This window comes from Paroedura picta, chromosome 5 (assembly GCF_049243985.1).
Source record: "Paroedura picta isolate Pp20150507F chromosome 5, Ppicta_v3.0, whole genome shotgun sequence".
In the NCBI taxonomy this organism is placed as follows: Eukaryota; Metazoa; Chordata; class Lepidosauria; order Squamata; family Gekkonidae; genus Paroedura; species Paroedura picta.
Window position 1 is genome coordinate 93,700,611 of NC_135373.1, and position 12,438 is coordinate 93,713,048.

The following is a 12,438-nucleotide window of genomic DNA, read 5'->3' on the forward strand; positions in this document are numbered from 1 at the left end:
CCCGGGTTTGATTCTGCGCTCCCCCACATGCAACCAGCTGGGTGACCTTGGGCTCCCCACAGCACTGATAAGGCTGTTCTGACTGAACAGTAATACCAGGGCTCCCTCAGCCTCACCTAACTCACAGGGTATCTGTTGTGGGGAGAGGAAAGGGAAGGCGATTGTAAGCCGCTATGAGACTCCTTTGGGTAGAGAAAAGTGGCATATAAGAACCAACTCTTATTCTTCATATACAATATTTTAATACTATCCATACAGACCAAATTGCAGTAGGAAGACAAGGTAAGTAGTACCATTATGCCACACATGCAAAAGAGTCTCTGTGATCTCTGGTTTCTCCAGTTAAAGGAAAGAAGTTATCAGGGCTGGAAAAGACTTATGCCTGAATCCACAGAAAGCTTTGGTCAGTGAGATTAGATAATACTGGGACAGATGGTCTGACTCTGAATAAGGCTGTTATGCTTAGCTCAGTTTTAGTAACATGTTCAAGTTGTGACTGTATAAAGCAATAGATGCATAAATAAAATCTGGTGTTGGGAATATAAAATAATAAAGCTGGCAGAAAAGTAAATTACATAAATTATACACCGAATGCTTAGCATTTGCCTGTCTTTATATAGATCATTCTGTAGGCAAAAACATACAGAAAATGTTTATGTCCAAACAAAATTTAAACTACTAGGCACTGCAGTGTCATCTATCCTATGATCTTCATCATAAATATATTTCAAACACTTAGCGTTATCAGTGACCCTGATCCAACTCTAGTTAATATCTTATGTACATATCAAAAAACAGCAATTTACATCAAGTGGCATAACATGAATACACATTCAAATGAATAACAGAATTCAAAAGCAATACTTTGCAGAGACCCTAAATTTAGATATGCGTTTAACATGCATGGATTTTACTTTGATTACTATATCTGTGTGTAGCCACATAGCCTCAAGGGGCAGTACTGTCATGAAACTGTTGTTTGTCAATTTAAACAAAACAGCAAGCCACAGTTATTACAAACTGTGCTTAATAAATGAACTACAAGCCCTAGTTTGAAATATTAGTTTGGTGCTAACTAACAAGCTGAAGCTGTTTTTCTAGAATATCTGCATTTATACATCACAGGTAACCAAAGCTGCTCTAACCATAGTGTAGCGTGATTTCTGAATACAGTGTTTACCTGACATAATATGTTAGTTACATGTATTTGGTTTTTGGCGCCTAAGTACAAATTACCTTCTAAGTAACAGCTCTTTTAAATATCCCTCCTCTTAACCCAATTAAATCATTTCCTAGGGAACTGCTAACATATTTTGCAATTTTTTTAGAGACTTCTATTTATTTTAGTGGTCCTAGATACTACTTGCCTAATATATATTTTACTTCTATGTATTGCAATTATACAAAACATGAGAACAACATGTTTTACAAAACATTTTTGCCATCCTTACCGGAACACTTATATTTATATTATATATTTATATTATATAAGTTATTATTTATAATTTAAATGAATGTAATTATAAATAAAATAAATAAAACAAGCGGGGAACCTCCAAGATGTCACAAGGACATTAATATTTCTCCCTGATATTTTTATTCTGTTGGCTCTTTCCCTCCTCCTATTTTCTGTTTTTCTCTTATTCTTCAGCTTTTCCTTCTCTCTCCTTTCCCTGCTTCTTCCCCTCTTGAACGTTTTTCAACCCCCTGTCCCCTACTAACCAAGGCTTGGAAAGTTTGGCAGATTGTTATGGTTGCTTAGCAACCCTCCACACGGCTGCTGAGATATCAGAATATAGACTCATAAGGTCTCAACGGGCATTCATCTCTTAAAGCTAGGTGTTGATTCTATTATTTTGTAGGGGTGGGACAAATGCTCTATGGATTTTTAAATATTTTTCTGCTAACCATGAGTTTCCTTCAGGTTTGTAAAAAAAAATCCCCCACCTGTCCCTGGACTCATTTGTGGAGTTTTTGAGCCACATTTTAGGTCAGAATTAAGTATACTTATGTTCAAGTTGTATTTTTGAGTCTACAAAAATGGAACTAAATATAATAAGCATACTACAGTTTCATATAACTAACTCCCCCTTCCTTTCAGGTAAGCTTTCTAGAGATTTTCTGTCTAAACACAGTCCTAAACATATGCCACTGGATGTGTTCCTGGGCTTTTCAGCACACCAGTTGCTGCACCAGAGAAAGCCTGGACAGAAGAAAACCAAACTTTTCTGACACGAAACAAGGATCTGAGAACTTCAGACTTACAATCAGCGTGGGAGAGATGAAACTCTTCCCCCCACCCACCTGGGACAAAAACATCCGGTGTTATTAGCCCCGGTTGCTATGTGCACACTCAGGGGAAAGGATTATTTTTCCTGTAGAAACTGCACACAAATTGAGAGCAGCTGCAGAAACACCTAAGGACTGGGGGGAGAGGCAGAAGGGGGAGAGAACATGGACATTCTGCATTATCCTTACCCCATGTCTTCATGCCTTTAAAAGTCATGCTAGTAGTGTATCTTGGTCAGCTATCTGGAAGACATGTTTCCAGCAGCATCAGAACTGTATATTCACTACTTATTCTAAAATAATCTTGAATTCCTTCTCTATAGCCCCACCTACCTCACAGGGTATCTGATGTGGGGAGAGGGAAGGTGATTGTAAGCCACTTTGCGACTCCTTCGGGTAGAGAAAAGCGGCATATAAGAACCTCAACCACCATCACCTCCTCCTTCTTCTTTGGCTGTTAACACTAGAAAGATTTATGTTCGGCAGGCTACACATGTTCAGCTCTTTTGACCTTTCCTCACAGTGTTTGGTTTCTAGAACCCTCACCATTTTGGTCAGCTTCCTCTGGGTACATTCTAGTTTGTTACTGCTTTTTTAAACTGTGGTGCTCACAACTGAACATAGTAGATGAGGCCTGACAAGTGCATAATACAGAGTGGAATAATTACTTCCCCACAATCTGGATGGAACTCTTGTTTTACTGCAGACCAAGACTGTATTAGCTTACTCTAGCAGCCACAATTGCACTGCTAGTTATAACTGCTTGTGACAGTGAAATACAAAGTGTTACAATCTTCTAAGTACACTGAAATCCAAGTATGTTTCTACTGTAAGATGTCTAGATCCTTTTTCACATACACTGCTGCCAAACGAGGTCTCCATCATCATATACTGGTGGTGTTAATTTTTGTTGTTGTTCCTAAATGTAAGATGACGTTTATCCCTATCAAAACTAATTTTGTTGGGCTTCTCCTAGGCCCAATGTTCCAGCCTGTCAATCATTTTCTGTCTTTTTAAATGTCAGCGCTCTCTCTCCCAACCTCATGACATCTGCAAATCTGATAAGAATCTCCTTTATGCCCTCTTTAAAGTTATTTATAAAATGTTGAACGGTACAGAGCCTAGGACAAAGCCCTATCCAAGAGAGATCATGCTTCCAAATATGGAGGCTACATTTATTAATAATACCAAAGGTTTTTGGGAGATCTATTCATGAATTTGTTCTGTAACTTTTGGGGGGATCATGGATATTTCATGGCTTTTACTAAATGGGTTTTATGTATTTATTGATTGAGATGATTTTAAATTCTCTGTGAAAATGTGATTATGTTTTAGCTATCATATATGTTTTTACTGGCATGTAAACTACCTTGAGTTTCTTGGAAGGGCAGTATAAAATGTAATAAATAAATAAACAAATGTTAATTAGATTTTTAAAAAACCATTTATCAGACCTCAGCTCACTATCAAACAGATCTGCTGGGTTATAAAGACAAAGAATTTCTGCATAGACAGTCTCTACGATCCATTCATAATTTTAGAACCTTTTACACTGTGCTCCCTCAGACAAATAAAATGGATAATAAAGGTGGTGTATATAAACAGAATTTCTGATGACCTGAATAACAAGTTACAGTTTTTCATTTAAGCAGAAACTCACCATTAAGGAGGACACATGCCAAAGGATGTGGGGAGAGGGAATGTAAGTAATGGGTTTAAACTTCAAGTACAACGATATAGGCTAGATATCAGGAAAAAATTTTTCACAGTCAGAGTAGTTCAGCAGTGGAATAGGCTGCCTAAGGAGGTGGTGAGCTCCCCCTCACTGGCAGTCTTCAAGCAAAGGTTGGATACACACTTTTCTTGGATGCTTTAGGATGCTTAGGGCTAATCCTGCGTTGAGCAGGGGGTTGGACTAGATGGCCTGTATGGCCCCTTCCAACTCTATGATTCTATGATTCTATAAGGTTTTACCATTTCTCTGAGACCCAGTATACGTAAAAGTACCTCTCTGTAGTGTTCTGAGTTCATGGGTTATGCTGCCTTCTTGCCTTTCTTAGCACTCCCTACTTATTTTCACTGCCACCAAAGGCTCTTACATGGTCAGTTGGTAGAAAGACAGAATAGCCAAAGCGTGAGGGTGGCTTTGAGGTAACAGGGGATCCTTTAGCTTAAATTAAACATTTACTTCTCTTACACATAGAGCATTTTTATAAGCATGATAATAGCATAATGGTTTTTGCAGGGTTAAAAAGATTAATGGTTTCAAATGGGTACATAAGTGTGATAGTTCCAAATAGTTGTACAGCTCTTGTTTCTCTGAAGTTCCTTAAGTGGGCCTAGACACAAAGGCTTTTTTTTCTCATTTGCCACTTAGCCTAATAATCACCACACAGAACATAGATTTCTCTCACACTTCACAGCACCTCATACAATCTCTTTTCTTCTTACACACACTGAATGGTTTCTTCCACAAAGCCTCTCAAAACAAATGGATCAGCTTCACACGCAACACTCCCCCACCCCGGGTGCAAGTACCATCCAATCATAACACACTTCAAGCACCCATCCAAGCTTCTTCTTTCTTACTACAGGTTTGCATTTCAGATCACAGCAACATACATATAAAACTGTACATTAAAAATAGAAATAAAATACACAATAGAATATTACATAGTGAAAGCACAACAGGTAGTGATGAGGATTTCCTTAGACCATTTATGATGTGGCAAGCCTGCACACCTGCAGCATACTAAACTTTTCAATAAGTTTTCAATCACACTGAAAGCTCCTTTTCCTAGGTAAATCACAGTTAGTTCAGATTCCATGTGGAGTTAGGATTTTTCATATTTATGTGCATCCTTTTGCCTTGATAGTAAACATCATATTGGAGGACGGGAGCTGAAAGGAGCCTGCTTACTTTTCTCTACATTCACACCATTGTCCTTTAGGCCAGATTACTAAGAGAATATAACCCCTAGTCAGTAAAGGAATGAGCCAGGAAGGGGTGGAGCCTCTGGTTACAGAAGGTTGCAGACTGTGGGAAGCAAGGCTGCCCTGCTGGGGAAAACTTGATCTTAATATAAGCTCAACAGCTTCTTTATGGTAAATATGATTTATGGATGGAAACTAGTAAGGGATGGAAACTAGTAAGGGATGGGTGGATCTAAATTGTAAATTTTAGAAATAATTGTTGCAGGGCTGTATTTAATGGAAGTCCATTGGGAACCTTCATCTTGGAAACCTGTTCACAGAGCATCCAATTGGAGTCTTCTTGGGCCACCAACAAGAAGAGAGAGAGATGAACTTTAGGGCTGAAAAACTGTGAAGGAGGGAAAGTTAATTGTTTAGACCATAAAATTATGTATTTTTTGTATTACTAAGTTCTGTGTTGATCATATGATATATTTAATGATAAGGAAGATCTTGGGGGCCCTCTTCCTTTCTTCTCTTCCATCTCTTACCAGCCCCCTGGAGATGCTGGGTTGTAGGGGACTATTGTGGTTTAACTGATATTAGGGGCTGCAGAGGGATGGTTATATTGTTTTTCTGTATGTCCTTACTGTTATTTTATTGTTGTACACCTCCATGAGTCAGCTAGCTGAGAGTGTGTGGTTAATAAATATAATAATAAAGAAAAATAAGAAAAATGTTTCATTTTCTTTAAAGTATTGCAAGATTCATTCCAAGTTCGGTCCCACAGAATTTATAAGTGGAGCTTACAAGTATTCTAACCCCTTAGGGAATTATGACCTCAGAAACAGGAGTCTGGCAGAGTCATAGCTAAATAATCCAGGTGGATTTCTAAACAGAAGTAGCTTCTTGTAACTGACATTATGAATCGCTTGCTGCTTTTGGCAAGTGGTAAAGGCAGCATAGATTTATAGCAGATAATGGGGTGGGCTTCATTCCAGCTGTAAAACCAGAGTAACTACAATTGCTTTTCTAACAGTTAGTAGAAAGACAAAGTTAAAATGAAAAATCCAACTCTATTAAGATCAAGTATATCGCACATTCATATTGGATAGTTTATAGGAGTTTTTCTGAACTAAAGTAAATTTTAAAAACTTTTGTGCATCAGACTATAATTATTTAGATGCATAAACTGGTCATACAAGTGGACAGAGTAAAAAAGAATACTAAAAAGGGCATTTTTAAAACCTTAAATTAAATCAATTAAGACATTCAGGCAGAGAAGCCAGAGCTACAGGAAGGGCTGGGGATGTGGGGGAGCCACCACTAGAGCAGGCAGATAGATGAAGTAGCAAGCTGGCTCACAAGTGGGCGACCAAGTGAGCAAGTGGGGAGGATGGAATTCTCCTCCACACACACACACACAAGTCTTGTGGATCCTCCACTTGCCAGCCCCCAAGTGAAGAGCACGTATTAATGCACAATAAAGTCAAATTAAAATTCCTTCAGTAGGAGTTTGACCCACTACCAGTGGTAATTAATAGGCATATCTAAGTCATTACTAATACTTAAAAAGAAATTTCTGAATTTTTTGAAACTCATCTCCATTGTTAAATCTGTCAATTATTCCTATTTAGCACCTCTATGTTCTAAACTCTCTTTAGTTTTTTTTTTTTAAGTTTGGTCACTTTAAGGTTTGTAATACAATAATGCTGGAAATCCTCCCCCAAAGGTTTCTGTTACCAGTTTAAATATCTAATTTATAATGACACTCTGTAAAAAATGGCAGAATTAATGGGAGAAATGTATTGTCAGTAGATGGCATGTAACTTGTTAGAAGTTATACAAGCCAGGCTGATTTTTGCTTGACTCTATGGTAGTGTTGTTTGAATATATATTGTTCAGCTAAATGCCTGATTCAAATTTTATATACATTTGATCTTGCCATACATATTCATGACCAGAGAGAATGGATGTCACTAACCAGCTATTATTTCTTGAATTGCCAGACCTTTTTGGCATCACATTGTAGAACAAATACATACAGATACACAATATTATCCTTCTCCCCCTCCCAATACTTAGGGACAATGCATCCAACCATTTGGTATTTTATGAACAAAAGTTTATGCCACAATACAGGTATTCATTCTTCAGGTGTTAAAAGCCTTTTTACAACAGATTGTGAAAGCTACCTTTCTGGAAGGGTTACAAATTACCAGAGTACTTACCAATGATGCTCTGCGAGAACGACGACTCATTGGTTGATCAAATGGTGGACTGTTTATCTGAAGCTTTTCAAGATATCCGTCAGGTATCCTGATGTCTGCAGGTAGTGACAGACGTTTGTTCAGGTCCTGAAAATATAAATCATTATTGTTGGAAGGCAGTTTCAAATCTAAAATGTAGGGTTAAATAAACCATTCAGAGTGTTCTATAATTAAAGTGATGAATTGTGCAAAGAAAGCATATAATTAAGTCTTACACCAAAAGGTGAGGCAACATACTAATCAACAAGGTCTGAATACAGGAGGCTACAACTTGTTTCCAGTTAGCACTATTATTGCAGTTCCTACATCTCAAACCTCTACATAAAACAAACCTAACCTTGTGCTGTTGCAAACAGTCAAAAAGGAGAATGCGACTATTGTTTTTCATTATCAGACAAAAAGCTGAATCCATCTCCAAGTGAAAGGCAAAGGTCAGAAGTAAAGAATAACCTACTTTTTTTATTCCATAGCCTCAGAATTTCAGTACTTTGAAGATTATCTATTTTCTCACAACTGTCCAGATCCCTCTGCATTGTAATTTTTCAAATTCCAAAGCTCTGTACTTGGCTTATTTATTTATTCATAACTACAGTTTTGGTGATAGCTGATAACTTGACCATTACTTAACTAAACTGGGAGGAGGCGTGTCCATTCTGATTTTGAGTGTATTCTGAACATCGGTCAGGTGGCATGGAGTAAAAATGTTATTTTAAAGTACAAAGTACAGAACTTTACATCCTATTCTATATTCAGATTATAAAACATATAATAATTAATGTGGGAATCATTCCAAGAACAGGAAGATCCAAACCATTGGCATGATAAATTCAAAGCAACACTGTTTGCAAAAAAAGCTGGGTGAAGGATCTGGTTGTTGGGAATGTAATGTATTGAACAGCTGCAACTACCACCACTAATAATAATAATGGCAATGATGTTTGTTCTATTTAAATTTTGGTATTTATAAGACCTACAGAAAGACAAACCCTGACTAAATAGCCCTGCAATATAAATGTTCACAATATAGGAACATTGTAAGAGATGTGCTGCTGGATCAGACCATTGGTCTCTCAAGTCCATTATGATGTTTCATGAAGCATACTGGGAAGACCAACAAACAGGATATTGAGGCCAAGCCTTCCCCTGACCTTGTCTTCTAACACTCCTTTCAGTGTTTCCTATCCTCTGGATATGGAAGTTCCTCATAGTCATTATGGCTAATTGCCATAAGCCTGTTTAATCTGCTTTTAAAACTATCTGCACTGGTGGCCATCACTATGTGCACTGGCAATGATTCTAGAAATTATTTGTTGCATGAATTAGTATTTGTCTCTCCTAAATTTACTGCCTAAACAATCTCATCTGGTGCTTTTGACTTCCAGTGTTATATAAGAAGAAAAGGTATGACTGTCAATTTGGAAGGATCCCCTTTGAGCTCTTCATAATCCACTTTGGTTTTCCCTTTTTTGAATAATTTGGTACCACCTCCAAAACCTGGCCACTACATTACATTTCCAGTTTCAGGCCAATATGAACAAATTAAATAGCAATAGGTCTCAATAGTAGTCCCTCCACTCCCTCCTCTAGAACATATTTATTAATGATCTAGATGAGGGGGTGGAGGGACTACTCATCAAGTTTGCAGATGACACCAAATTGGGAGGACTGGCAAATACCCCGGAAGATAGAGACAGAGTTCAACGAGATCTGAACACAATGGAAAAATGGGCAAATGAGAACAAGATGCAATTTAATAAAGATAAGTGTAAAGTTCTGCATCTGGGTCAGAAAAATGAAAAGCATGACTACTGGATGGGGGATACACTTCTAGGTAACACTGTGTGTGAACGAGACCTTGGGGTACTTGTGGATTGTAAGCTAAACATGAGCAGGCAGTGTGATGCAGCGGTAAAAAAGGCGAATGCCATTTTGGGCTGTATCAACAGGGGCATCACATCAAAATCACAAGATGTCATAGTCCCATTGTATACGGCACTGGTCAGACCACACCTGGAGTACTGTGTGCAGTTCTGGAGGCCTCACTTCAAGAAGGACGTAGATAAAATTGAAAGGGTACAGAGGAGGGTGATGAAGATGATCTGGGGCCAAGGGACCAAGCTCTATGAGGATAGGTTGAGGGACTTGGGAATGTTCAGCCTGGGGAAAAGGAGGTTGAGAGGGGACATGATAGCCCTCTTTAAGTATCTGAAAGGTTGTCACTTGGAGGAGGGCAGGATGCTGTTTCCTTTGGTTGCAGAGGAAAGGACGCGCAGTAATGGGTTTAAACTACAAGTACAATGATATAGGCTAGATATCAGGAAAAAAATTTTCACAGTCAGAGTAGTTCAGCAGTGGAATAGGCTGCCTAAGGAGGTGGTGAGCTCCCCGTCACTGGCAGACTTCAAGCAAAGGTTGGATACACACTTTTCTTGGATGCTTTAGGATGCTTTGGGCTGATCCTGCATTGAGCAGGGGGTTGGACTAGATGGCCTGTATGGCCCCTTCCAACTCTATGATTCTATGATTCAATACCAAATTATTTTTGCAGCTCAATCTTTGGGTTCCTAACTCTACTAAATAATACTCAACAAAAGCTAAAAATGTTAGAATTATGAGACAGAAGAGACAAATGTTTTAACTAAGCCTAAATGAGTTCCCAGTCAAGACTCCCAGTAACGCAAAGGATTCTCTCATTCCAATTTTGTTAAACAAACCATATAGACTGAGCTCTGTGCTTTGTGAGATATTATTGTCAGATAATGGTTTCTTCGATGATTAACATACTTCACAGATGTTTATGACAACCAAGAAATTAGATGCTGCTGAGACCATAAATACATAGACGTTGAGAAAAGCACAGAAATTTAACATTAAGAAAACAATGTAGCTGGTGTTCCTATTTCTTTTCCAATTATTTTCTCAACACAATTGCATCATATTTTCAAGCGAAAATAATATCCATATGTTTATGTAGCTACAATTCTCAACATTTAAAAAAGGATCAAAGTTCCATAAACAAGTGATCTCAAATGGTCTATATAATTTCAGTTTTCCCCACCTCATATTGATTTACTGAAAATTCACACACACTTTTAATTTTAAACAAATGTGTATCCTACTTAAAAAATCATTGCAGTGGGTCATGAGGAAAAACATTATTATACCTTTGTTCCTGAAATACCCCAAGGCCTATAAAGCTTCAAAAGCGGACGGTTACCAGGAATGTTGATATCAATTTGTCCTAATATAAGAATTCTCAAATCTGGAATTTGTTCAGTATTTTTCCCCAGCCAACCTAAACTGTATGAAAGTGTGGAAGTATCACAAATTAAGCTAGTCTTATTGTTGAGGCATGCCAGGATAACTGTAAAAACGTTCAAATGCACATTGTGCATTGCCTGCCCTCTCAAACAGTGTGCAAAGATATTCATAAATAGGAATGCCAACTTCCAGAGATCTCCCATCATTTTAATTTATTTTATTTTTACATTTGTACGTCGCCTTTCCCCGGAGGCTATTACAATTGATCTCCAAGTGACAGAGAAAACAGCTGCTTTGAAGGGTGGCCTTATAGCCTCCCCTCCTCAAACTCCACCCTCCATCCCACAAATCTCCAGGTATTTCCTAATCAAGAGCCAGCAACCCTATTAATAACTCATTGTGATTTGATACTGCTGTTTAAACAGTATCAATCGTTTCACCTGTGTGACCCAAAGCCAGTTAATTGATGAATACGCTCTTCTGACCCCTACTTTCAAAGATTTCTATTAACTTCACTTAAAAAAAAGAAGTAGCCAAATATATTTAGGCACCGCAGAACAGAAAAGACCCAAGGAATAAAAATGAAAGCTTATTTCATGATCTTTTTCTCTTTTTCATGATCAGATTTTCCAGCTTTGCCACCAAGATTTCAATGCAGTTGTGAGAGATAAGACAAACTGAATTGAAACTGTGGTTCTGAGGAGGGGGTGAGGTGGAGAATTTAAACCTTTTCCCTCATACCAATTCTCAATCAAAATAACTCCTTTCTACTATTATCTGTGGTCAAGGGTGGGGAGTAGGGTGAAATGAGGGCAGTGCCAGTGGTCCTAGTGCAGTGTTTTACAGGCAACTCTTCCCCCCCCCTCCCCACTCACACACAAACACAGGACTCACACAGAAATGTATCAGGAGACGTGATTATGAAACTCCTGTGAATCTCACTAAAGCTTGATCAGTATCTGAATGAAAGATCACCTGGGAATTCAGTATACAGTGTTCTTGAAGCGCCCAACCCTAAGTTCCAAGCTCTACAAAGTAACAGAGGAAGAAAACATACATTCATATATTTCTGAGCTCAATGGTGCTACATCCAATATCTTTCCTAGCCTATGGCTGCAAAATAGTTAATATTTAGAAAGAAGTAGCAAAGCATATGTGAAAGAAAATTATATAAAAACGGTTCTCATCAAAATGGAAAAACAGGGGGATAGAAAGCAAAAACAAAAACCCAAAAAGTAGAAATCTAGAAGCCTGGTGAATACTAATAGAATTATCCATGCAGGTAAAAATAAAACTGATTTTTGCCCTTTCACAAGTATCAGCTCGAATCAACCACATCACTACCTTTAAGCAGCATCAAGAAGACATGTCAGCAACAGACACAAGCTGCATGCTAATAAGTCACAGCCTGCTGGTTGCTGAGGATTATTTACTATGGTGTGTTTGCTCATGATGCTGTCTGCGCTATCGTTTAATTTCCTGGTTAGGTGACCCTAAACTCCTGATTGAACTGAATCCAGGTTCCTTGGCCGCAAAAGACCTTGGGGTGGGTTGGAAACTACTGTCAAGTCACAGCCAACTTATTATGATGCTATAGATTCAAAGGTGGTTTGCCATTGCCCACCTCTGCGTAGCAGCCCTGGACTGCCTTGCGGGTCTCCCATCCAAATACTAACCAGGACTGAATCTACTTAGCTTCTGAAAA

At 38.3% G+C, this 12,438-nt stretch overlaps 1 protein-coding gene across 4 annotated transcripts in view; it reads right to left on the bottom strand.

The window, feature by feature from the left end:
* Positions 1-12,438, bottom strand: part of CDK17 (cyclin dependent kinase 17) — an 87,028-nt gene that overhangs the window by 23,436 nt on the left and 51,154 nt on the right. For all 4 annotated transcript variants that reach the window (XM_077339117.1, XM_077339119.1, XM_077339118.1 and 1 more), the window contains exon 5: positions 7,434-7,559. In XM_077339117.1, the coding sequence (XP_077195232.1) occupies positions 7,434-7,559 (126 nt within the window). The remainder of the gene's footprint in view (positions 1-7,433; positions 7,560-12,438) is intronic.